The 26,256-nt window shown below is 39.9% G+C and overlaps 1 protein-coding gene across 6 annotated transcripts in view; it reads right to left on the bottom strand.

The window, feature by feature from the left end:
* LOC131225484 (AMSH-like ubiquitin thioesterase 3) overlaps positions 1-25,339 on the bottom strand; it is a 35,558-nt gene extending 10,219 nt beyond the window's left edge. Inside the window, exons 1-12 of one of the 6 annotated variants that reach the window (XM_058221017.1) lie at positions 24,907-25,205; positions 16,816-17,179; positions 15,937-16,001; positions 15,693-15,768; positions 15,404-15,589; positions 15,132-15,211; positions 8,776-8,881; positions 8,646-8,692; positions 6,666-6,990; positions 5,608-5,697; positions 5,452-5,514; positions 1,796-1,870 (exon numbers count right to left, since the gene is read on the bottom strand). In XM_058221017.1, coding sequence (XP_058077000.1) covers positions 1,796-1,870; positions 5,452-5,514; positions 5,608-5,697; positions 6,666-6,990; positions 8,646-8,692; positions 8,776-8,881; positions 15,132-15,211; positions 15,404-15,589; positions 15,693-15,764 — 1,044 coding nt within the window. In that variant the 5' untranslated portion in view covers positions 15,765-15,768; positions 15,937-16,001; positions 16,816-17,179; positions 24,907-25,205. Of the gene's footprint in view, positions 1-1,795; positions 1,871-5,451; positions 5,515-5,607; positions 5,698-6,665; positions 6,991-8,645; positions 8,693-8,775; positions 8,882-15,131; positions 15,212-15,403; positions 15,590-15,692; positions 15,769-15,936; positions 16,002-16,815; positions 17,180-24,906 lie in introns of all 6 variants that reach the window. The other 5 variants (XM_058221014.1, XM_058221012.1, XM_058221015.1 and 2 more) reach the window with 5 other exon arrangements.
* Between the last annotated feature and the right edge of the window lie 917 nt (positions 25,340-26,256).

Below are 26,256 nucleotides of genomic sequence, written 5' to 3'. Positions count from 1 at the left end.
GCTAATAAAGTGTGGGTCCATTTTATTTGGTTGCTTCATGTGGATTGGATCATGCCGCAGTCAGTGGAAGAATTCATGTGGGCTTGGCATGGTGGTGGAGTGGGCAAATCAAAGAAAGTTAAATGGCATTTGATTTTGATGGGGACTTTCTAGGCTATTTGGATGGATAGAAATGGTCATTGTTTCTGGAATGAAAACATGGGGTAGAGGATCTCATTAGGCGGATCAAAGGGGTGTTGGGTAGTTTATGTTAAGTCTAGTATGTCCAGCGACCTTTTCTGCATTGTTTAGAGCTTTCTTTGTTGTCTTCTTTTCCTGCTCTGCAGGCTGTTAATAGAATTTTGTTATCTCTAAAACAAATAAAAATAAAAAAATTATCTGCTTTTCTTTAGAAACAAATAATAAACATGTTTTTGGACTCCCAATATCCAAAACTAAAAGCCCCAAATGAATGAAAAGCAAACACTCAAATTTCAATCAATGTCAAATAGTCAACCAATTTCAGTCGCATCAACATCTTCATATCCACCATAACAATGATCATTAGTCATCCATGTATGCCATATTTTGAATGATACAAAACTCAATGCCTATCACAAGTGCTTAGAAAGCCCCAAAACAACTTTCAGAAAGAAGAGAGAAAAAGAGAAAAGAAGGAAAGAAACAAAGAGAGAGAGAGAGAGAGAGGGGTAAGCAAATGGCAATTTCATACATCACAGTTTAGCTCACAACCATGATTCTTTGTTTCTTTATTGAATCATATGATTCAAATCGAGATAATGGATCATAATATTTACCAATAAATCTTAAGATTTTTGGAGAATAGAATTTAATATAAAATTCAAATCGCTTCCCATAATATTTTAATTGAATAGTACAATTTGAATTGAATAATACAATTCATGTCACAAGTCATAAGATTTTAATGACAATGACTGAAACTGAAAGAAACCAGATTTGAAGCATGAAATCGAGAGGTAAGCAAATGGCATTTTCATAGGTGACGGTTTAGCTCACAACCATGATTCTTTGTTTCTTTATTGAATCATATGATTCAAATCCAGATGATGGATCATAATATTTACCAATAAATCTTAAGATTTTTGGAGAGAAGGATTTAACATAAAATTCAAATTGTTTCACATAATATTTGAATTGAATAGTACGATTCATATCACAAGTCATAAAATTTTAATGACAACAACTGAAACTGAAAGAAACCAGATTTGCAGCATGAAATCAACTTTAATTCATTTTAGATTTACTGACACGCCATTATTTAAAGGGTGTCTTTGGATGCAACTATCTATTTGAATTGCATTTATTAGTCGAATATGATAGAAGTAACCAAATTGTAATCTCCTTCGCATTCATGTTGAGGGTCAGTGCTCCAATTTGCAATTACATTACTTTCAAGTTGAACTCGTAAGAAACTTTACAATTTGAGGGAGGGCCATTTCCCCATTATGAATACTAGGAAACATCACTATTTTTTCTCATCTCCTCTAAATTAAATTGAATGTCCACAATTCAATTTGCTAGGGCATCCAAATGCAGCAACAAATTTTCTATAAACAAAACAAAATTGGGTAGTAAAAAGCAACTCACATTTTCATTGTGAATGTATAAGATGCAACCTGACAGCATGCGATGCAATGACCGGTACTAAATGTTTAAGGTTTGCAGGCAAGCATACACATACGAACTCACAGAATAGAAATTCAAATATGGTTCAAAATAAATGATGCAAGGATTAATGGAAGGTAAGAGCAAAAGAGCATCTTCAGAAACTTACATGAATCCAACCAAGAGGAAAAAGTGAGAGTTTGTCTTGAATATCAAATATCTCTTCTTCATTCATTGTCTGGCACTGCACACAACAATTTCTTCAGACCAGGAACTATTTGGCAACAAAAGAATGCTACAAGAAGTATGACATTGTAATTTCCAATGTTGTGATTCAGAGATTTGCAGGCCCTGCACGCAGACCATGTGCCAACCTGGCAAGTGTGTAGGACACCTGAATGATGCATGAGGTAGGGCTATCAATGGGTTGGGTCTTGGTGTACCCATACCCAGACCTGCCTAAGAGGGTCGGGTTTGGTTCACATTTCATTATATTAAAAGGCTACAATCACCCACTATGACAAGTGGCCCAATTGCAGGAGCAGAACCCAAACTGTCCTCGCAATGTCTGCTTCTTTTTACCGATAGATAGTAACATTGTAAGGGAAAAGGTCGCATCTTCAGTACATTCTCTCTACTGCCATTCCCTTTGAAGTAACCTACCATTCTTGTCTTCTCCTCTGTCCCCCTCCCCCATCCGCACCCTAACCTCCCAAAAACTCTCTTCTTTTCTTTTCTTTTCTTTTCTTTTTCTTTTCTTTTCTTTTTCTTTTTTTTCTTTTTTTTTTTTTTTTGAAACATGAAGATTTTGTTGGGGCCAAAGGCCAAGGACAGGAAAACAAAACAAGAAGAAACAGAGAAAGAAGAACAAGAACAACACTACCCTACAAACAGGGAACCCAATCCCTTATATACAACTCCACCCTTCTACACACCCCCTCAGGGGAAGACTTAACATTGCGAAAGCAACAGCTATTCCTCTCTAACCAAATTGAGCTGAGGGTCACTAACAATGCAGCCCTCCATCTTGGGGCCCTCACAAAACCACCCCCTCTGACGTGCCAAATTCAATACAAAGAGTCAATCAGATGAGGCATCACCCAGAAAACATTGGCCAATCGAAGAATGCCCGACAGGATGATGGTGGAGAAAGAATGGTGAATGAACAACTGGTCCACTGATTCCTCTGCACTCAAACAAAGGGGGCAGGCATTAGGAATGCAGAGCCCTCCCATCACTTTCTCAAAAAAAAAAAAAACTCTCCCAATCTTTCCCCCACTTTCTTGAGAAGCAACAGCCTTGCATTAACCTCAATCTCAATCTGGTCCTTCTCATCCCGGGCATTACTGATCAATATTGATGGCCATCAATGATGAAAACAGATGTTAAGGGTGGGTTTGGGTTTGCATTTTTGGTACTGATCGCTACAGAGGCTGTGAAGAGCAAAAGGAGCCCAAATGGGAATGTAATTGACTGCATCCATGCCTCTCATCAACCTTCATTTGATCATCCATTCCTCAAAAACTACAATTAACCGGGTAGTTGGGTGGCATGCAATTAGGAACTGACCTGATCCAAACTTTAATTGGGTCTCAGGTGGAGGCCCAAACCCTACACATTTTTAAACAGGTCTGAAAACTGGATCTAGGCACATTTAATTTGGGTTGGGTCTTTAGGGTAACTGCAGATCTGGGTACCCATTGACAACCCTAGCCTAAGGCGGTCCTCTCCTTGAAGATGAACAGATGCAAACACCAGGCTGTTCCAATCAAGTGGGCCACACCTGTATGAAAAAGAATGGATCTTTTAAATTAACTTTCCATGGTCCAAATTCAACCATACATGTGACCAGGTTCATGAGTGGAATGCCTTGATTTTTGCATGGGTTTATCTTCATAGGGGGGGCCACCTTATGCACTACTCACATATTTCACACACTTTCCAAGTTAGCATGCATGATGCATGTAAAGGTGTATGTGCCACCTAGGTGCCAGCAAACCTCTAGGGTTAAGCATTGCAAATTTTTATTCAAGCCACACAAGTCCAGTTGGAAGTCTGTTAATATATGCTGGTAATATGAGGAGAATCAAGCAGAAGAAAATTCACACTTGGTTCTTTCAGAGTTATTTTGGTTGAGACTTGATGAAGCCTGAATCCAAATCTTAGTACTTTCATTTATTTACATAGTGCATTTATTTTTGATATGGTCTATTAGTGAAATTATATAGTGAATAGGTCAAGCGAAATGTCTGCCTCTAAATAAGAAAACTATGACACCAAGATCCTTCATGTCCCACAGAGTACCCATGTCAAGTTCTCCTCAACTTAGTACCCAATCTAACTAATAATCCATCATTTACTAGAAAAGGAATATATATATATATATATATATATTGTAACCATGAATCTTAGAATGTGAGCCTCTGCCACGGCTGGCTCCAGAGCTCAGGTAAAGGAGAAGGTTGATGTCTGGAGTGCAGCTGATTGTAACACTTGCCAATCACAAATTGCAAGGGAAAAACGCTAAGATGATGGTGGTGGTGGTCAAAATATATTTGAAATGTAAATAAGGTGGAATGATCCAACACTTGGAAGGTTGACACCTGCATCCAACACCCGTATCTATACCTGACTGACATAGAGAAGGTTCCTGTAAACAAGTTATCTAAATAATGTGGATGAAGTGTTGTGTTTCAATAAGTTTGTGTTGACCTTTTATCACTCGATATTTATTCCAAATCAAGCAGTGGCTCTCACAAGATAACCGTCTAAAGAAAGGTATGGTAGGAAGAGTCCAACTTGGAAAACTAAGTTAACATGTTCCCCATGTTATGGGTGTTGAGTATGGCAACAATTGAGTTCGGCAGATCCTCAAAATCCAAATTATTAGCATAAGGGTGCAGGAAGGTTTAGTTACTACTCATGAGTATCATATGTTAAAACATGTCCCTAAAAACATCACAAGTTGAAGGGGCAGGAATAAGGGCAGGTCCAGATGGAGGGTCGCCCCGCTTGTTGTTCTTTGGTCTATCTGGAGCAAGAGAAACATGTGCTGCTTCCGTGATAGAAGAGGTTCTGTTGTAGGGGTTATCAGCCAGGTTCACTTGTATATAACAGATCAGGGGCCCTGAGTGGCAGTTTGTACTGTCCTGTTTTTTTTTTCTTTTTGTCTCTGACTCTCTGCTTTGTTCTCTTTTGTTAGCCTTTCAGCTTTTAATAAAATGTATCATCTTTCCCAAAAAAGAAAAAACACAAGTTGAATTGGTTTCCTAATTGGTTGGGTTCACTATAAATTCTACTAACAGCTCAGGACTTTAAAGTGCAAGCAGACATGGGAATTCAAATCTCATGGAATGGGATCTCTTTCTTCACGGTAACTGACTTGGTTACTCCAATTTTTTGAAGGATCCAAGTATTGTAGCATGAGCTAACAAACAAGACAGCTAAGCTAAGCCTACCCATGCCAAACAGAGCACAGAGACACTGAATCACAAGCTGTGAAGCAAATCTGAACCAAAAGAGAGCACTGAATGAGGAGAAGATGAATTTTTATTTTTATTTTGAAAGAAGATTTTTTTTTGAGAGATAACAGCAAATTCATAAAAAAGAAGGAAAGAAACAAAGAGGATTAGCCCGCTGAGATAGCGAGCCAATTACCCTCCAGGAAGCAGCAGATTACAATGGTTTAGATTAACCACATTGGAAGCCCATTCAATGATATACCCATGAACTCCACTAAGAATTAAAAGATGAATTAAACATTGGAAAATGATGAATTAAACATTGGAAAAAGATGATAAAAAGATAGAAGGAAAATCAATTTACTGTATCTGAAGTCGACTCCTGCTTTGGTATTATTAGCGTTGTAACAAAGAACTTTCTGTTTTTCTGCATCGATAGCAGTACACAATGTGAGAAAACCAAATTCCGAGAACTTTCAAATCACTTATACTTTGTAAAGATAAGTTTGGTAGAGCTTACAAGTGAACCCGCAAGAACTCCACACGTTTCTAGATTTTTTGCGGTGTTTGTCTGTGCCATCCTCAAGAAATCCTCCATCATCTTTGGTGGCTGCAGAGTCGGTTCATCAAGTAAAAGAATATATATATATATATATATATAGAGAGAGAGAGAGAGAGAGAGAGAGAGAGAGAGAGAGTCATGCTCCCCTGCACACCTACGCACGTGCGCACCTTTGCACACGTGTCATGGGTGTCTAATCTGAACGGTCCATGTGATGTGGAATCCCATGAAACCCTATGTGACAAATTTTCACCCTGATCTAAAATTCTGGTGGGCCATAGCAAAGAGAAATGCAAATCAAGGGAGGAAACTGTTTTCATTTTTCATGGCCCATCAAAGTTTTAGATCAAAGTAAAACTTGGTCCCGGAGGGTTTCACGAGGTGCTTCTTCACATGAATGGTTCAGATTTTGGATCCACATCACGTATGATGGGTTCTCAAAAAAGTTCGTATGTAGTACGTACGAACTGGTTTGCAGGTGAGCGTTTCCGTGTGTGTGTATATATATATATATATATACACATATAATATTCAAACATCATAAATTAGAGAAATGAGAATGGTTTTGGGCATAGGGACTTTGCCAAGGGACTCACAACATTCCATCATTGTACACGTGCAAGATACAAGCTGCTCGCCAGGCAGGCCCTACCATGTATGCACCCTGGCACAAAAATCAGGCAGATCAGCTCTGTTGGGCTGCACATGACCGGTGGCCAGTTCTTTAAATGTCCATCACACACGCACACGCACAAGCACGCACGCATGCAAACACACACACACACACGTGAATGGCTCACCTGACAAGAGAACCAGCCTGATTTTCAAGCCAGGACTACTATGTAGTGGGACCCACCTGATAAGCACCTTTGATCTTGTACACATGCACAATGTTGCAAATGTGAGCCACTGCTCCCTTGCAAGCACACAAATCTTCTTAGCACTTAGTACGGCTCAATAGATTAATTACAGGACTCTCTATAAGGAATACAGAGCGTTCCAACTGGTAGGCTTACAATGTATAAATGCTGATAAGCATTAGAATCTTGAATCCCATCCAATGAAGGTCTTGAAGGCCCAGGTCTTGGATCAGCAACTTTAGATGGAGAAATTGGAAGTAAGTCATTCTGTACATAAGCAAGCACTGGAGGAGGCGAAGGCTGATGGATATTGTTCAACAGTACAGTATCTTCCCATTTAGCATCATTAGGCAGAGGACAGGACTTCTTAGTAGGAAGCAACAATGCATCCAGAGAGAGAGGAGATTCAGTGGTAGACCTATCCCTTCCTGAATCATCGTCTTTTACTTCCACAAGACCATATTGTCCAGCCTGATTCTGGCTATTACCAGTGCAGCATAAGAAAAAATTGTGAACAACAACAGTCGTAAATGTAGAATAAAAATTTTAAAAAGATGGTCTTCATAATCTGACACAGAAGAAAATTTTCAAATGACAGGATATGTTTGGATGCTCAGTCGAACTTAATTACAATAATTCTATTTGATACAGTGAACTAGTGATGAGGCATGGAGCCTGACAATGTTGGCATGTAAGTGATATTGGTATTCGGTAATCATGTATCATTGGGTACCCTGCTATCTTGTGCAGTCAATTGCTCGAGCATGGCCCTTCATGCGCGTGGGCACTTTGTAGAGGGTTTGCCTGTCAACCGCACCTATATGACCCTTCTTTGCTGGCATGCCCCCATGCATGAAATAGTTGGGCTTGGGATCAATACAAGGTGGAACCATCTCTCAAAAATAATAAAAATAATAATATAAAAATAAAAATAGAAACTAGGTGGAACCGTGATGGCATGTGGGTGGTGTCAATGTAAGCCTATGTAATGGCTGGTTCTAAGAGCCCAGGTAAGAGAGGAAGGTTGATGTTTAGTGGCCAGCCCATAAAACTTTTGCCAGTCGACCATAATGCCAACCCAAAACGCATGGAGGAAGGCCAAGATTAAGATGACAACAATGACAATGAAGTGACCAAGGTGGGGATAGCCCCATTCTACTCATAACCATTGTTGTCAAATTTGATCGTATATGCGCATACAGTGGATCGAATCACATATGCCATCGATCCTGGCAAGTATGCCATGGCATACTTTTATATGTGACCAATATGTGATCGCATACTACATATGCGATCGCATATTTCCCAATAGCTAGAGTGGAAGCAATTTTTTTTATTTTTTATTTTTTCAATTTGGAGAACTTTTGCCTATAAATAGACACTCATATCCCCGCCATTTTCACTATTCTTTACTCCAAAGCTCTAAATCTCTTAATATTTCTCTCTTACACCTCTTTCTCTCTTACTCAATCTCCCTACAATTATTTCAATTTTCAAATATGTTCATTTTTTGTATTTAATAAGTTGTGCTTACTTTTTGTAAATTAAATTGTAAGTTATAACTTGTAAGTTGTTTCAAGTTATCCATTTATCAGTAAAATTTCTTTGTTCGAAGTTTATAATAATTAGTTCTCTTTTAATGTAGCTTGTTGATTGTTTTGTTAAAATTTATATAATATAATATATGTAATTAAATATATAACTTAATGAAACACTCAAACTATAATGAAATAAGTAAAATAACCCAAACCAATCATGTGTACTAATTAGGCAAGTTTTTCCTTCTTTTTTTTTAGAATTTTTTCAATTTTTTATTTTTTTCCTTTTTTCAAATTTTTATTATTTTAAAAAAAAATGCCATGGCATATGCGATCATATGCGAACAGCATATGCTGATTGCATACGATTGCATATGAGATTTGACAACATTGCCTATAACAAGGGACTAGCTCCAATTGCAACCACCATGTCAGATACACGGGTCCTTTTTTACACGTTGAATCTAATTAAGTTCACTTGAGCATCCAAACCCACCATAGTAACAATAAATGACTATTAGCATGATGGGGATATGATAACGGAAGGTCCGAGGATATAAATCATGAAGCATTACAAAAATGTGTCCAAGATTCTAACCCTGAAATTCCAGTTGAAGTTAAGTCAGCATTGCTAGGATAATTGACCTGCATTACATGATAGAAGTAAATATCCCATGACAGTCATTACTCCAAGTAAAAAAGAAATGTCAAGAATGCCAGGATGATACCCTTATACCAGTAACAGGTCCCGGCCACTGACCCCAGAGTCCCATTGGGCCAAAAATAGAATGCCTGGTCAACGTCTCCTCCTTTGGATGAGGTACATTGAGAGATCTGCAGATATACGTGAAGTGAATTGAGTGAAAAATTATTGGGTGTCCTCACAAAATCTCATGAATCCGGAAGGCAATTCAAGGCACAAAAAAGGCTCAATGTTAATATGAGTGCATGAGCATGCGTGTCTGCGTGTCTATTGCACATGCTAACACTAGCAACTAATTGAAATCTCACGAATCCTCCCTCCCTCTGGTCATTTTTTTCCTCGTTCAGATCAGGTACATTGAGAGATCCGCGGATATACAGGAAGCAAGTTAAGTGATCAAATTTATTGGGTGTCCTTGCAAAATCTCATGAATCCTCAAGACAACTCAAGACAGAAGAAGGCTCAATGGCTGTGTGAGGGCATGCGCATGTGCGTGTGCATGTGTGTTTCATGTGCTAGCACTAGCAACTAATCGAAATCTCATGAATCCTCCCTCCCTCAGTCATTAATGGGATACTTTATCAAAGGGATAAAACGGAAACAATACAAAATCCAGCAAAGCAATGGATAAGAGTTCCCCATTCAAAGTGAGGGTCTATGCATTCCATCCTTTCCAGGAACATCTGCAACACAACTACCCTCCCCAGGGACCTGATAATAATTAATTTCCAAAGCTTTATTAGGGAATTGGGCCCCTATTTTCAACCACCACAGCTGGCACTGACTATTTTCGTGATACATATGGATAAGAAGACAAATGGATGCAACAGTAACAGAAAAGAGAAAAGCGTGTTATTGACTTGGCCACAAATCTATTGAGTGAAGATAGCTTTGTTACTCTTAGCCACTAGTTAGAATGTAATGCTTAGTGAGGCAGGGTAAGATTCCACTCAAAGTAATGTGACAAGATTCAATTACGAACCAGTTTCAAAAGATCTCTTCTCAGGACCCAGAGTTCTTTTCTTTTTCTTCCTTTCTTTTCCAAGCCAAAGCAATCATGGAAACCGAATCCCCCTCATGATGAGTGGTCCACCCACTTGATTTACAAAGATTGCCACCCCAGTTTAAATGCCAATGGCTCCCCTCCACTGGGATGCCCAAAACCAACTTGCAATGAAAAGGAAAATTTAGTTTGACCATATTCATCATTTAAAATTCCTGCAACTCTGAATTCCCTAAGTTTCCCAAGGTGCTCCCATCGGCCATCGCATTAGTTCTCCAAAAACCCAGAAGACATTTCCAGGAGATGGCCTCTGGAGTCATCCACTGATAATCACTACTGACCACTTTCCATTCATGACGAAGTTCTGATAAGGGGCACCTTTGAAAACTTCAGCAATGCTGCCTCAATTTGCTAAAGCCATCTTTATGTTTGCCACCAAGTGGACCAAGACTTACCTTTGAAAGTTCTTTTGTTCCTTTCCTTCTAGATTCCCCACATGATTTCATGTGACACACCGTCCACAAAAGTTTACCTAGATCACCAAGAGTCCTCCATCCCATCCGCCCACAAGATCCAGCTATCAACTCCCCAATTAATATCAAACAGGCTAAGAAGTTAGCCCAAATGCACCCAGAAACTTCACACTGAATGAATAAATGGTCTACATCCTTCCAGCACATATGCACATTTTGGGTGTGATCCGCTTGTGGTTTTGAAGATAATTGATTGTGAGAATCTTGATATTGCAGCCCAAATAAAAGCCTCCATGTGAGGAGTACTAGTACCCCAACCTTCCGCCCAAGGTAACTTGGGGTGCCACCAGTGTTCGAGTTGTCGGTATCGCTACAAGTTTCGCTAAGTAGAGATAAAGATATATTATCGTTATCGCCGATAATATCGCTGATAACCGGAAATGCGAAAAAAAAATGACGAATAATGGGGAAAATGATGGAATTTTTTAGTAAAACTTCAGGGCATGCCTAAATACACATATTTGCATATTTAGGAATAAAAAAATTACAAAAAAAATACATTAAATAATAAGTTTTCATTTAATGGGACCCAAAAAGCATATGTTGCCATAAGAAATCGCTCCAATTGTAAGCAAAATGAGTTCATATAATACAAATGCAGTTAACATATAATAATTAGGACATGTAAAAGTTAATGAACTAAAAAAGTACACCTTTTTTGGGACATGGAATCTATATATATTGGTGTACTTGGTGATTGATGGCTTGGATATGGCACTTGTTTGACATATTGACGCATCTATTCAATTTTCCAGATCATTTTATGGTATAAGCCCAAAAAATAGATAGATCTAAATCTTAAGTGAACCACATCACAGGACAGTGTTGATTGAATGCACACCATTAAAAACTTCTCAAGGGCCACAAATTTTGTATCGAACTAGTTTGTATAACCTAATTAACAAGTTGGATGTCAAATAAACATTACATTGAACCCTGAGAGGTTTTTAATGGTGGACATTCAATTGCTACTATTTCTTGTGGTGTGGTCCACTTGAGAGTTATACATGCCTGATGTTTTGGATCAAGATCTAAAATGATCTGAAAAAATAGATGGACAGCATGGATCAAATAAATACATCATAATTAGGCCCACATAGCACGAACCATTAGCCATCTTGACAGTGGCAACGTCACTAGCCAAATCAAGTCCTCTAGGTGGTGTAAGGACTTTGTGGTACCCACCGTATCCCATGTGTTTTATAATGCTGTGAATAACGAGGTGGCTACTAGAGAGTGTTCCGTGGGCCCACCATGATATATGCGAGAAATCAACTCCATTAATCCATTTCAGCATATCATTTTAGTACATGGTCCAAAAAATGAGGTAGTTCCAAATCTCAAGTGGACCACATCAAAGGGAACAAACGCCATTAAATCCCACCATTAAATTGGAAGCGCATTCCAATCCCTTAAAATTGGAAGCAGATTGGCTGGTGTACCACACACCAGCTATATAGCTGCTGCAGGTTCGTGTAGTGCGAAGACGTGCACTGACGCTGCTCAAGCTCTGAGTTGTACGAACGGTTCAAAGGAGATCAAAGTTACATGGGCCCCACAGTGATGTATTTATTATATCTACATCGTTCACCTATTTTTAGAGATCATTTTAGAGCATTATCCAAAAAATGAATCATGTCCAAAGATCATTTGGACCACACCACAAATAGTAGCAGAGATAATGATTTTCACCGTTAAAAAATACGTAGGGCCCACCATAACGTTTATTTTCCATCCAATCTGTTCATAAGGTCACAAAGACCTGAATGAAGAATAAAAACAAATTTCATATTGATCTAAAACTTTTGTGACCCCAAAAAGGGTTTCAATGGTAGACGTTCAATCTCCCACCGCTTTTTGCAGTGTGGTCCACTTGATAGTTAGATCTGTTTTATTTTTCGTCTCAAGCCTTAAGAGAGCTCGCCAAATTGATGGACGGTTTTGATATAACAAATACCCTGTGATCAGACCCACAGAACTTGGTTACGTATACAGCAGCTATACAGCAGGTGTGAGAGGACGCGGCCAGTCGGCTACTGACGTGACGTCACCAAGTTATGTGGCCCCACTATGATGTATATGTTATATCCACACCGTCCATCCATTTTTAGATATCATTTTAGGGTATGAACCACAGAATGAATCAAATAAAAATCTGTTGTGGACCCCACCAAAGAAAACAACGGGGAGAGTGATTCCCACCGTTGAAACTATCCTAAGGCCCATCATAATGTTTATTTGAAATCCAACCTGTTTAAAAGTTAAAAAAGACATTAAATAAGGGAAAACACAAATATCAGCTTGATCTACAACTTTTGTGGCCTTTAGAAGTTTTTAACGGTGGGTGTCACTGTCCCACTGTTTTCTGTGTTGGGGTCCACTGGAGCTTTGGATTTAACTCGTTCTTTGGATATTGCCCTAAAATGATCTCTCCAAATGGATGGAAGGTGTGGATGCAAAACATACATCATGGTGGGGCCCACGGAACTTGCCGACGTCACTTCAGTAGCTAGTCTCGCGACTCACCCTGTGAGTATACTCAACCCGTCAGTAGCTAATCCCCTCCCGGACGCGAGAGAAATTTCGTTTTTACGAAATTCTCTCCTCTCCTCCGGAAAATCGCAATCAATCTCATCTTCCGTAAAAAACTTTCCAGAAATTTCTCTGTCTTTTTCAAATCCGAACCGAAATCTCCGTAAATCTCGGTGAAATCAAGTTCGCTTTCAAATCTCTTTCTTTGAAGAAAACAAAAGGGTTTTTTAAAAGGGTTTTCTTATCTCGGATAATTCAGAGCTATCAACAACGATTTGCCACTAAATCTAGCCGAAATCCACTTCCGCGGGTAGATCGGGAGAAAAAGAAGGTAAGAGATCTTTTTTTATATATTTTTTGTATTTATTTCAATTTTTTTTCAATAATAAGGAGAACGATAGCTATTTTTTCGATAAAATCGAAAATATCGCCGATATTTCGTCGATATTTGGAAGAGAAACGAAAACTCGGGGTTTCGGTATCGCCGGTTCAGCGACACCGATAATATCGCCGATATTATCGATTTCTCGTCGACAATTCAAACACTGGGTGCCACACATGATCATCCTCATCAGAAGGATAGAAGGCCAATCAATTCAAGAGGTTGAGAAGCTTTGTCACCACATCAATTGAGAATCCAAAAGATTTCCTTGTAATTGAATCACCCACATGATCTTGCTACCTACAACCTCATAGGAATCTTTTGCAAGCATATTCTGCAATGCTAGGGAATAAAGTCAGGGAACCTCAAGAGGATTCTCAATCCAACGACCTTCCCAGAAACTTTTTTTTTTCCATCAGCCACCTTATATCTTACCCCTTGTGAGAAAGTTTGAGATGCTCAATTTTCAATGTCACGAAATTTTGCTATGGCTTTCCAAGTGAAGGATCCATTACCTTGAGAAACTGAAACCAGAATGCTCATATTTAGTAGTGATGATTTTTCTCTATATGCTTCTTGTTCTTCGCTGAATCTCCACCACCACTTTGCCAAAAGGACCTAATCGGTTTCCTTGATTCTACCAATGCCAACGCAGCCTATGATAGGTACAATTTCTTCCATGAAGCTAGCTGTTATTTGAATCTTTTTATCACTGGATCCCACATTGATAGAGATGTTGAGTTGGCCTCAAGTGGAAAAAGCCCAATTACTTCATAGGAACAGGTGACGCACGCACCGCAACCCATATAAGAGGCAAGCTCTCCCACCTCCATGTGGTTCTCTCCAACACCGGAAACAGTGCTTTGGAAGAAACTAATCTGAACGCGCGCAACTGTTTCAAAGTTTCTCATAATTGCTTTTATAGCCCCGACTTGGCCAAGGGATGCTCAACAAAAGATAAATGGTGTATACGCAAGTTGACGGTGGGAGATTGGGATACCTATAGGACCAACATTGAAGCTTTTGACAATTTTCAAGTAGGAGGCCCCAACAATTAGCTTGGAAAGAACTTCAGCAACAATCAAAACAAGAAAGGCGAGAGAGATCTCCTTGCCATGGACCCTCCCGAGTCGAAACAAGCTTCTTCTTTTTTTCAAGTCTTGATGATTCGTGACCAAATCTAGTTTTTCTTGAGTCTTGATAAGGTTTGATTGAATCGAGCTGACTTAGCTGAGTCGAGTTTCTAAACTATGGTATCAACACAATGTAGGTTCAACTGTGGATGTTTGTAAGGTTCATGAGGGTGGCATGTAGGATGACAACATAAATTGGAAAGGCATGCATGGAGAAACCTACATGCATGGATAAAGGACATTTTACGATGATTGATAGAATTAATGTCATACACAGGAAGGTTGACCTGGAATCTCATGCACATCTAGGGGAGTTGGGAAGGCTTTTTTTTTTTTTTATAACAGTGAGGTGGGAAGGCAGTAACCATAACTGGAGGGGAAAAACAGAAAACAAATCAAGAAGGGACACCAGAATTGGATTGGAGAAAAGAGCATGGGATGAGAAGAAGATAGGTATATGGTGGACCAACGTTTCTTCAAATGAGCTAACTTAGACTAATTTTCTAATATCAGATGTAAGGGCTCCTATACGCACCCGCACCCTTTTTCAATCTTTTTTGGGTCATTTTTTGAAGTCTAAAAGTAGTAAAATACTTACTATAGTCTTGTCACACAATGATATTGGTCATGCTTTCACCTAGTAGATTTTTTCAATTTTACCTTGGAGGTGTTTTCACCATTTTGTACACTTTCTGCAACTTCTAAGCAGATCATTTACCAGTACACTTTGTTTATGTCTAATGCCAAGCTCCCTCACTCCAACATACATCTCAGAATATGACTTAACAAAATACTTACAGCTTCCGAAACTGCTTGTCAATCAGCACTGGATTTGCGGATAAAAATTGATTGGGTTTGTTGATAGAACAGGGATCTGGCTGTAATTACAGGAAACAAGTAGATGAAATTCAAAGAAGTAAAAATCATATCAATAATTTGCCATTCAAAGAAAAAAAGAAATAGAAAGGAAAGGAAAGGAAAGGAGAAAAGAAATCCTGAGAAGTGAAGGGAAAGTTCAACAGAAGTTCGATAGATTGAACAAGCATCTAAACGCACATAGAGAATAGGACCTGCTTAATTTCAGGGTTTGAAGGGATTTGCTTATTAACAGGTGGCCACTCTAAAGCAGCAGCTGAATTGTATGAAATCCTTTCCCGCTCATCAAGCTCAGCCACATGACCTTTGTTCAGTTCATTAACTCGACATTGGACATCCGGCTTCAGAGACTCTAACTCTTCTATAGCGGCCACCAGTTTCTATAGTTAAGAAGAAGAGTCAACTATATTCCAACAAAAAAGTTTTTTTTTAAAGATGCTGAATTCCTGAAATAAAGATCCAACACCATATAATTCTACTAACCTTCCTGAAACAGATTTTTTCCTTTGGAAGCAAAACCTGGTAATCTCGATGGAGTGGTATAGTCTCGGACATCAAACTGGACAGTTAAGAAATCAGTGAATGTATATGAAAAATCAATGGATTAAACCAGGTTTTTTTTTAAAAAATCTCAAATGAGTAGCACTCTAATGAGACTAACAATGAGAAAGTGACAGTAACAACAAGGAAAAGGCAGGCAGAACTCCCATAATGATACTTTCTTTACCTCGAAAATCTGAGAAGGATAATATACAGGTCTATGAGATTCTTCTCCTCCCGATATATACTAGCCTGAACAAAGAAAACAAGCATTGCACATGAATGAATTTGTCTCATGACTTGAACTCATTTAACCTAGAGAACATCCAAGAACCAAGGCCCACAAGCCATGCTGTTTTGACATACATCAGAATTCAGAATTACATATCAAGTTAAATATTGTGCTAAAAGTGAAATCGATCAATTTCCAGATAAAACTAACGGGAAAAAAAAAATTTACACGATCTTTCTTTAATAAATGGGAGATTCAATATTGTTGCAGCATTTTCTTAATGATCTGTTTGCAGTCTAGCAGGCTCAGATCAACAGCCTAGCTCACCAAACCATGGACTGTTCTTGTATCTTTTTCTTAACTGATGGTTTGCAAACAGACGGTTAAGAAAAGGCTGAAACAAGATGGAAAAAAGACAAATTGGACAGATGGGATTGTCCCATCAAGAATGCTTTTGAGGTGGAGCATGCAGATAATTAGATTTCCCACCTTAATTTTGCCAATGATACACTCCTTGGCAGACCAAGCTCAAGTTGATAATCTGCATAACGTGTCCAGGCCCCCTTCATATTTATATTAAGCGATGTCTCAATATTGTTGTAGCATTTTCTTAACCAACTGTTTGCAGTCCATCCATAGCAGGCTCAGATTAACAGCCTAGATCACCAAACCATGGACTGTTCTTGTATCTTTTTCTTAACCAACTGTTTGCAAACAGACGTTTAAGAAAAAGCTGAAACAATAGTCGAAATTAAAAAAGACAGAATGGACAGCTAGGATTGTCCCATCAAGAATGCTTTTCAGGTGGAGAATGCAGACTTTTAGATTTCCCACCTTAATTTTGCCAATGATACACTCCTTGGCAGACCATGCTCAAGTCGATAATCTTCATAAGGTGCTCAGGTGCTTTCAGGTGGTTTCAGGACAAAAGTGAGACGATGGGGGGTGCGATTGGGTGAGAAGGTGCTTTGTCTTGCTCGGGACTTGTCGTAGGCATGGTAGTTTGCCAGAAACCTATCTCAGCCTCCCTTATATATAGGTAAGCCGGCAAAACATCTCTGGGATGAGATGGTGAGTGGGATCGAAGGAAAACCATTCTGCTGGAAAAGTCGGCACCCATATCTTGGAGGCCACATCACATTGATCAGGTCTACTTTATCTAGCATGCTGTTGTATTTCACATCACTGTTCCATTGTCCTAACAGTGTTGTTCAAATGCTGGAAAGGATTTGTTAGAGAGAAAAAAAGCCTTTAGGAGAGGAAAAACTCTAACTAGGGTTGGACGTCCAGCACCCCTTCATATTTATATTAAGTGATGTCTTAAATTACATAAAATATCCTTGAAACCAAGGGCAAAAGAGATAAATAAATAAATAAGAAAAAAGAAAAATAATAAGAGAAATAAGACTGCCCATGGTCCAGATAGTGAAGGCCCATTATCCAAAGAGATGGGCCACTGTTCAGAATATATGTGTCTACACTTCCCTTCAAGCTGAGGCATTGATATCAATCATGCCTAGCTTGACAAGAATATGTCATCCAACTTCAGTAGTAAAAGCCTTAATGAATATATCCACAAGTTGAGCAATAGCGGAACAAAGCTAGTACAAATAATACGCAACCTTCTCACAAATAAAGAGACAATCAGCCTCAAGGTATTTTGTCCACTCATGGAAAAACGGATTAAAAACTATATAAATTGCAACTCGATTGTCACAATACATAAGCAGAGGAGTCTTTACTTAAAATCCTAATTCAGTAACAGCTTTTTAACCACTAAAATTTCACATCCAATATTCACATAACGTGGTACTCGGCCTCAGCTGGATCCTGCAACAACTATTTGCTGTTTAATCTTATAGATAACAAGATTACCTTTGAAAAGTAAAGTGTCGATCATCTGGCCAACTTTCCTAATTTGCAAAAGAATGGCCTTCAACATCAAAATTATGATGAAAGCTAAACAAGATGCCAGGTCCTATGTAGTGTACGACTTGGCAAATTGCCTCAATGTGACTAAATCGAGGAGCATGCATGAACAAGCTAACCAAACTTACTGCACGAAATAGAACTGTGCTAAGTAATAGTCAAACATTTCAATTGTTCAACCAAATGTTCGTATATGCAAGGATCATCAAGAAATTCTTCATCACCAGCCCAAAGCTTCTTATTAACCTCTAACGGTGAATTAATAGGTTTGACACCAAGATTATCAGTTGAAATAAGTTCGTTGGGATAAAATGATGCACTTCTTAGAATGGGAGACTTCAATTCTAAGAAAGTATTTTAGCAATCCCCAAATCTTTGATGACAAAAACCTTGTTTAGATAGAGTTTCAACTTAAAAGCACTAGCATCATCACCTATAACAATGATATCATCTACATATATACTCACAATAGTGATACCTTGTACATGCCACTTGACAAATACAGAATGAATGGAGTAAGTGCAAGTAAATTCAGTACGAATTAGGGCCCCACTAGATTTCTCAAACCAGGCTCGTAGAGACTACTTCAAACCATTTATAGCTTTCTTAAGACAACATAGATTTCTTTTCTCCCCTTTTCTAGCAAAACCAGAAGGGAGAAATATATAAATCTCTTCAGTTAGACTTCAAAAAGGCATTCTTAACATCTAATTGGTGCAACGGCCAATTCAAATTAGCATCAAGGGAAATTATCACCCGTACTAAATCCATCTTAGCAATAGGAGCAAAAGTCTCAGCATAATTCTCACCATATATTTGTGTAAACCCTTAAGCTACAAGACAAGCTTTATATCAAACAATACTACCATCAAGGTTGTACCTAAAAGCATACATCCAGCGACAACCCAATGGATTCTTCCCATTTGGTAAATCAGTCATCTCCATCTCCTCCTCCATAGCTCGTCATTATAGAGGAGAATTAAGAACCTCTTTAAGATTTTTAGGAATAGTGAAAGAAACACACTCAAGGGTATAAAAAAAGCACCTATGATGCAGGATATGAAATTCAGATATGATGTACAAGATTTCAGGCTTAAGATCACGTTACTTCAGAAACAATTATACAAATTCCATATCCCACACAAAAGCCCAAACATTCAATTAAGGGGAATCTATGTGGGTCCAGGCCTACACATGTTAGGGCTGGATCAATAAAAATTATGAATCAAACAATACTCAAAGAGAAATAGAAATCATCCACACATGCATGACAATCAATCCCTAATTCAAGGAATTCACCAATTTCAAATCAAGGAACCCTAGGGTGAGAGAAGGGATAGAAATTGGGGATTTATAACAATTTAGGGTTAGGGTTAGGGAAATCAGATGAGTGAGGAATGAAAGAGAGGAGAAAAGAACTTGGAACCAACTCCCGTGCGTGGACAGCAAAGGGGGGCCTGATGCACGTGAGCTGATGGCTGGCCGCACGTGCATGGGGCCCACGAACCCAAAAAGGGCTCTCTTAGGTCTGGTCGGCCAAACCTGGGCTTCAAAATCCCAAAATCTCACGTCGATCCAACGAACGGCCTGGGCATGATGCTCCGCTGGAGTTCCAGCCCTCCTGCAAGGCCAGATTTTGGAAACTGGCTGTAGGGAGAAGATCTGCTACAAAAACTGATGAATTTGAAGCAAGGATGGTTGTAGAAGGTGAGAGATATGTATGGATGAAGGTAGGGGCGGATGGGGATAGATGTGGCTTTGCACTACGGCACGCACACACACCCCACACACTTACGCTAGTGGAATTTCACCACCCATGGGTACTCGAACCCTTGACCGGGAGTTGAAACTCCTGAGAGTCTACTACCCAAGCAAGAGTAAGGTAGTTAGCCCTTCTAAAAGGGAGGGCTTCGCACCCACTTGAATTTTTCCACAACTCAGAAACTCAGAGAGTAGAAAAAAAAAAAAACTTGTGGGAATTTTTATTAAACTTCAATGAATCAAAAGAACTACAAGGGGTGCCTATTTATATGAAAACCCTATACCCTAAAACTCGTGCCATGTGCACAACCTATTACTTGGCAATGAAGTAAACCAAAACAAAAAATAACCAAAGAAATCTAAAGAGTTCATGATATTCTAAATAACATAAAAAATCAAAACCTAAAATATAAACTTAATCTGACTAGTGAGCCCCGATCATGAGATCCCATGATGGGCTTTACTTGATTATCGGGCCCACTCTAATGAACCAAAACTCCGTCTTCTAACTAGGAGGCCTTCCTTGGATGTCGTCATCAAGCCAGATCGACGGTAGCACCCTCCCTCTCCTTTCGTACGTGCGTAGGGGGCGGCATGCGTGCGCGTGTGCGCGTGATGTCCCCATCAACCTATGAACTAAAGATGATAGAAAAGAAAAAGTTCAATGGAATAAGAAGTACAATGTCTTTTGGCTTTTCTAGTAGTAACGAGCAAATCCAAGGATGAGTCTAAATATGGATCAATATAAATAGAAATGCTAGTAAGAACACTAAACATGCTTCATGGTGACCTGAGGAAGAACTAAAGTACAAACATTCGACTCTGGGATGGTTGAAGGTACACACTTTACGAAAGTGGAGGAAGCCGTGAAGAGTTTTCAAAAAACTTTAGAGCAATAAGGCCAGCAACTTGACGAGCTCCACCAATCCTCTCATCAACATGCCTAACAACTTGATGAACTTTGTAACATGCTCACGGCCATTGCTCTTAAATTCGATCAAGTGACTCGAAGTCAGGTCAGGGAGCATGAGGAGACTTCGACAAGGCGTTCCATCAAACTCCAACAACTCAATGATGTTGGGAACAATTCTGGTAGGAGCGTCGGAGGAGCCATCCAAACTTGAGCCATTCGACTTGAATTTCCACACTTCGGCGGTAATGACCCCTCAGGTTGGGTCTACTAGGCCAAGCAGTTTTTCTCCTACCAACAAACTCCGACGGACCAACAGCTCATTATCGCATCATTTCATACGGAAGGCGAGGTTCTTCAATAGTTCTGGTGGTATAAGATGTTCAACCACCACTTAATGTGGCCCGTGTTCATTGTTGCCCTCAACTCGCGCTTTTACCCAAATGAATATGAAGATCATACCGGTGACTTAACAAAGCTTCGACAAACCTCATCTGCACGTGATTATCAATGCCAGTTCCAACGCTTGGAGAATTGCACCCAGCATCTTCATGAGGATTTTCTAGTTAGTTGTTTCATTTGTGGGTTAAAGGACGAAATTCCGATTGAGGTGCGGATGTTCCATCCAACCTCCTTGACTGCAGCAATTGGATTAGCTCACTTGCATGAAGAGAAGCTAAAAATTAGCAACAAGCCTGGACTTGTCACCCCCTCAAACCCATCTCAGGTAAAACATATTTCATCACAGGAAGCTCGAGAACAGCGTGAAAAGGGCATGTGTTATTACTGCGATGAAAATTTTCATCCAGGCTACCGCTGTAAAATTCCTCGCCTCTTTGCCATAGATGGATCCTCTAATGAAGATGATGAGCTAGTAGAAGAAATCAGGGAGCAAACTGAGGTCGAGAAGGAGCCTCCTGAGATCTCTTTACATGTGATAGCCGGAACTACCGCCCCACAAACCATTCGGATCAGTGAGTTTATACATATGCTCTCAGCTACAATGTTAATCGATGGTGGGAGCACCCACAATTTCATTGACCCTACTATAGTAGTAAGGAGTGGTGTATCGACCCATCAAGATGTTCATTTTGAAGCTATAGAAGAAGCCAGTGGAGAGCGACTCCTTAGTAAGGAGAGACGTACGGGACTAACAATTCAGGTACAAGGAATACCCATCACTGCAGATTTTTTCTTGTTACCTCTTAGGGGTTGTGATATAGTATTGGGTGCTCAGCCCGGTGGTTTGGGACCTCTCCATAAAGTTTACATCTGACCAAGGAGAATGCCAACTGAAGGGTATTCAGGCTGCCTCTCTTAAAGTAGCTCCATGAAGTTCACATCTGACCAAGGAGAACGCCAACTGAAGGGTATTCAGGCTGCCTCTCTTAAAGTGGCCAATGCAAAATCGATCACTAAAGAGGTGCAATGTCGTGACAAGGCCTTGGTATTACAGTTATGTATCTCTTCTATTGATAAAGATAAGGATCTACAGAACCTACTGATCAATTACAAGGTCGTGTTTAGTGAACCCAGAGAGTTGTCGCCACCTCTTAAGCATGATCACCACATTCCAATGGTTGAAGGAGCTCAGCTGGTTAGTATGCGTCACTACAGGAACCACTATTTCCATATATCTATGAGAGAGAGAGAGAGAAAATTGTCAAAGAAATGTTGTCTGCCAGTATTATTCGGCCTAGCACTACCCCATTTTCTTCACCGGTGTTACTTGTGCGAAAGCATGACGGCACATGGCACCTTTATGTTGACTATGGAGCTCTAAATCAAGCAACTATCAAAGACAAATTTCCAATACCCGTCATTGACGAGTTGCTCGATGAGCTGCATGGGGCTAAGTTCTATTCCAAGTTGGACCTGCGATCTAGTTAGCACCAGATTATAGTACGGTACGTGAAGCGGACATCCCCAAAACAGCCTTCCGAACTCACAAAGGGCATTATGAGTTCTTGGTAATGCCACTCAATCTCTCTAATGCACCGTCTACATTTCAAAGTCTAATGAATGATGTGTTCTAGCCCTATCTACAACGCTTTATGTTGGTTTTCTTCAATGACAAATTAGTCTACAGAAAGACATGGGAAGAACACTTGCACCATCTTCAACTCACTTTAGAGGTCTTGAAGTGGCACCACCTATTCGCCAACGAATCTAAATGTTAGTTTGGGTGCCAAGAAAATGAGTACCTAGGGCACATTATCAGTCATAAAGGAGTTGTTGCTGATCCGGGTAAAATTGATAGTATGGTGGAATGGCCACAACCTAAATCTCCTAAGGTGTTGAGGGAATTTTTGGGGTTGACTGTTATTACCGTAAATTTATAAAAGACTACAGTAAGATTGGTTCACCTCTGACTTCATTGCTAAAGAAGAATGCATGGGGTTGGTCTGATGTTGCAGAAAAAGCTTTTCAAGCCCTCAAGTTTGCCATGACTCAAGCACCGGTTTTGGCGCTACCTGACTTTACTAAACCATTTGTCATTGAGTAAGACGCTTCAAATGCAAGAATCGGTGGTGTTTTGATGCAAGGAAGTCAACCAAACGCATTCCTAAGCCAGTCATTGCATGGGAAAAATCTAGCTCTGTCAACTTATGAGAAGGAGCTCCTTGCTATCATCATCGCCATGCAGCAGTGGCAACCTTACTTATTGGGCCAACGGTTCCTGATAGGAACTGACCAAAGGAGATTTAAATTCCTATTGGAGCAGCGTATCACCACACCAGCCCAGCAGCGTTGGCCCTCTAAGTTGATGAGGTACAATTACTCAATTGAGTACAAGAGTGGCAAAGAAAATAAGGCAGCAGATGTCTTATCAAGAAAAGAAGAAGATGGGGAGCTGATGATGTTATCTAGACCAGTTTATACTTGGCTGCAGCAAATATGTGATGAGACCACCAAAAGCCCCCATTTAACCGCACTTCAGAAGGCATGTGACTCTAGCATTCTCAACAAAGATAAGTATCAATATCAGTTAAGAAATGGAATTAAAGGGGAAGAATTGTTATTAGCCCAACTTCTTCTCTAAGAGATTTAATATTCCATGAGCTGCATAGCTCACCAATGGCAGGTCACTTGGGCTACCGCAAGATGTTACGTCATATAACTGAAATATTTCATTGGCCTGGTCTACGTAAAGATGTCAAGCAACAAGTCCATGAATGTGACATCTGCCAACAACATGAGACAGAAATAGTGGCATCACCTAGGTTATTGCAGCAATTGTCGATTCTGGAGCCAGTGTGGTCCGACATATCTATGGATTTCATCGACGGCCTTCCACCGTGCCATGATAAGACTAATTTTTGTGGTGGTCAATCGCTTATCAAAGTATGTGCATTTCCTATCACTATCACACCCTTACACAGCTATTACGGTTGCTCGGGTTTTCTTGGAAAATATCTTTAACTTACATGGGATGCTAACTTCGATCTTCAAATGAGCACCTCTCATCACCCACAATCGGATGATCAGACAGAGGTGGTAAATAGGTGCCTTGAGAACTATTTAAAGTGCTTCACCAGTACCAAGCCTAAAAACTAGGTGCAACAGTTACATTGGGCTGAGTGGTGGTACAATACCACCTTCCTACCACTTTCCTACCACTTTCCATTCTGCCACACGAATGACACCATTTGAGGCTGTGTATGGAGTACCTCTTCCAACACCATTGTCTTATGAACTGGGTACCACTAAAGTCCAAGCGGTTGATACTGAGCTTCGTGACCGCTCCCTAATCATGCATCAGCTCAAAGCTAATTTGGAAATTGCACAGAAACGGATGAAAAGGTCATTGACCGTCAGTCAACGCACGGAACGCGTATTCGAAGTTGGGGATTGGGTTTTCCTTCAACTACAACCTTATCAGCAATCCACCATATCAGCTCAGCGGTCACTCAAACTATCGGAAATGTATTATGGACAATTCAAGGTACTAGAACGAATTGGAGCAGTTGCCTACAAGCTAGATCTACCAGCTGGAACCAAGATTCACAACGTCTTCCATGTTTCATGCCTTAAAAAGAAACTTGGATCAGATATCCAATCCAATGTCCACCTACCGCCACTCACATAAGAAGTTAGAACCAGAGCCACCAGAAGAAGCGACTTGGGAAAGGTTTCAAACTTTGATAGAACGTTATCCTAACTTCCACCTTGAGGATAAGGCAAAAACCAAGGAGGAAGGATTGATAAGGGCCTTAAGTGCATGCAGAAATTACCAAAGATCGGTCATCTGGATTGATAGGTCAGTTATTGCAATAATAAAAGAAATTTTATATAATTTGAAAAGAAAATCTACAGAAAGAGACCTGTTTGAGAAGATTCTCGGCAATCCGGTAGTAGAATTGAAGGGGGATCCGATTGTCCACGTCGACTTTCTGGGCGCTTGCATTGATGTTGATGGTCTTCGCCCTCGGCATCATGGCTTCCCTTTTTCCGGCGAAGACGACAGATCGGACGGCTACGGAAAGTTCTTCTCTGCGGGAAATACAGAGAGAGTCGCATACGTGTTGCTGAAGAAAATGGGTGTGGAAATGTTGGCCTTTTCTATTACCAACGGTTGTTGTGGAAGAAGACTCTGGTCCGTCGCGATGGTTAATATGGGGCGTTCGTCGCTATGGAGAAGTGGATTTGGGTCATCCATTTGGTGGATCCTATCCGTAGATGAACACCAGATTAAAGTCACACCAAATAGACGATCGTATCCATTGGTTTATTATGTTTGAGTCCATTTTCATTTAAATGTCAATTCAAACTTGGAACCACCGTCCACATGCACGGAATTATCTATTAAGGGTCGTCAATGGACAAGATCCACTATATCAACGGTTTGGATCCAACTATTGAACCGCCAGAGTCCACCTACCAACTTTCCAAGTATTAGCTATAATGGGAAGCAGAAAGCTTCCTGCCCCGCTGGACAGACTCAATCGAGGGTTATGTGGGGCCATCATGATGTGGAAACGGATTGGGAAACGGATTGGCTACTCCCTCTGCCACCAGCCAACGGCTGGTAGTCGGTGCTCTGTGGGCCCACCATGATTTATGTGTTTCATCCATACTGTCCATTGATTTTTCTATATCATTTTATGGTATAAAACCAAAAATGAGGTATATCCTAATCTCAAGTGGACCACATTACAGGAAAGAGTCATGAATGAACGTCAACCATTAAAAACTTTTTAAGGGCCATAAAAGTTTTGGATCAAACTGATATTTGTTTTTTACCTTCATCTGGGTCTGTATGACCTAATCAACAGATTGGATGTCAAATAGACAGTACAGTTGGCCTTAGGAGGATTTTAATGGTGGATATCCAATCACTATTGTTTTCCTGTGGTGTGGTCCAACTGAGATTTATATCCCTCTCATTTTTTAGTTCAAACACTAAAATGATCTTTTAAAATGGATGAACGGAATGGATGAAACACATACATGATGGTAGGACCCACAGAGCACAGACAATCAGCCACGGGGGTGGTGGCATGGGTAGTAACCAATCCGTTTCCTCATGATGTATGGGTTTTTATCCATGCTCTCCATCCATTGGTTCAGATCATTTTTAGCGTATGAGCAAAAAAAGTGAGGCAGATCCAACATTTTTAGCGTATGAGCAAAAAAAGTGAGGCAGATCCAAAGCTCAGTGTACCACAACACAA

This window comes from Magnolia sinica, chromosome 14, assembly GCF_029962835.1.
Source record: "Magnolia sinica isolate HGM2019 chromosome 14, MsV1, whole genome shotgun sequence".
NCBI lineage: Eukaryota > Viridiplantae > Streptophyta > Magnoliopsida > Magnoliales > Magnoliaceae > Magnolia > Magnolia sinica.
Note: the sequence above shows the minus strand (reverse complement) of the source record. Positions and strands in the feature narration are given on the sequence as shown.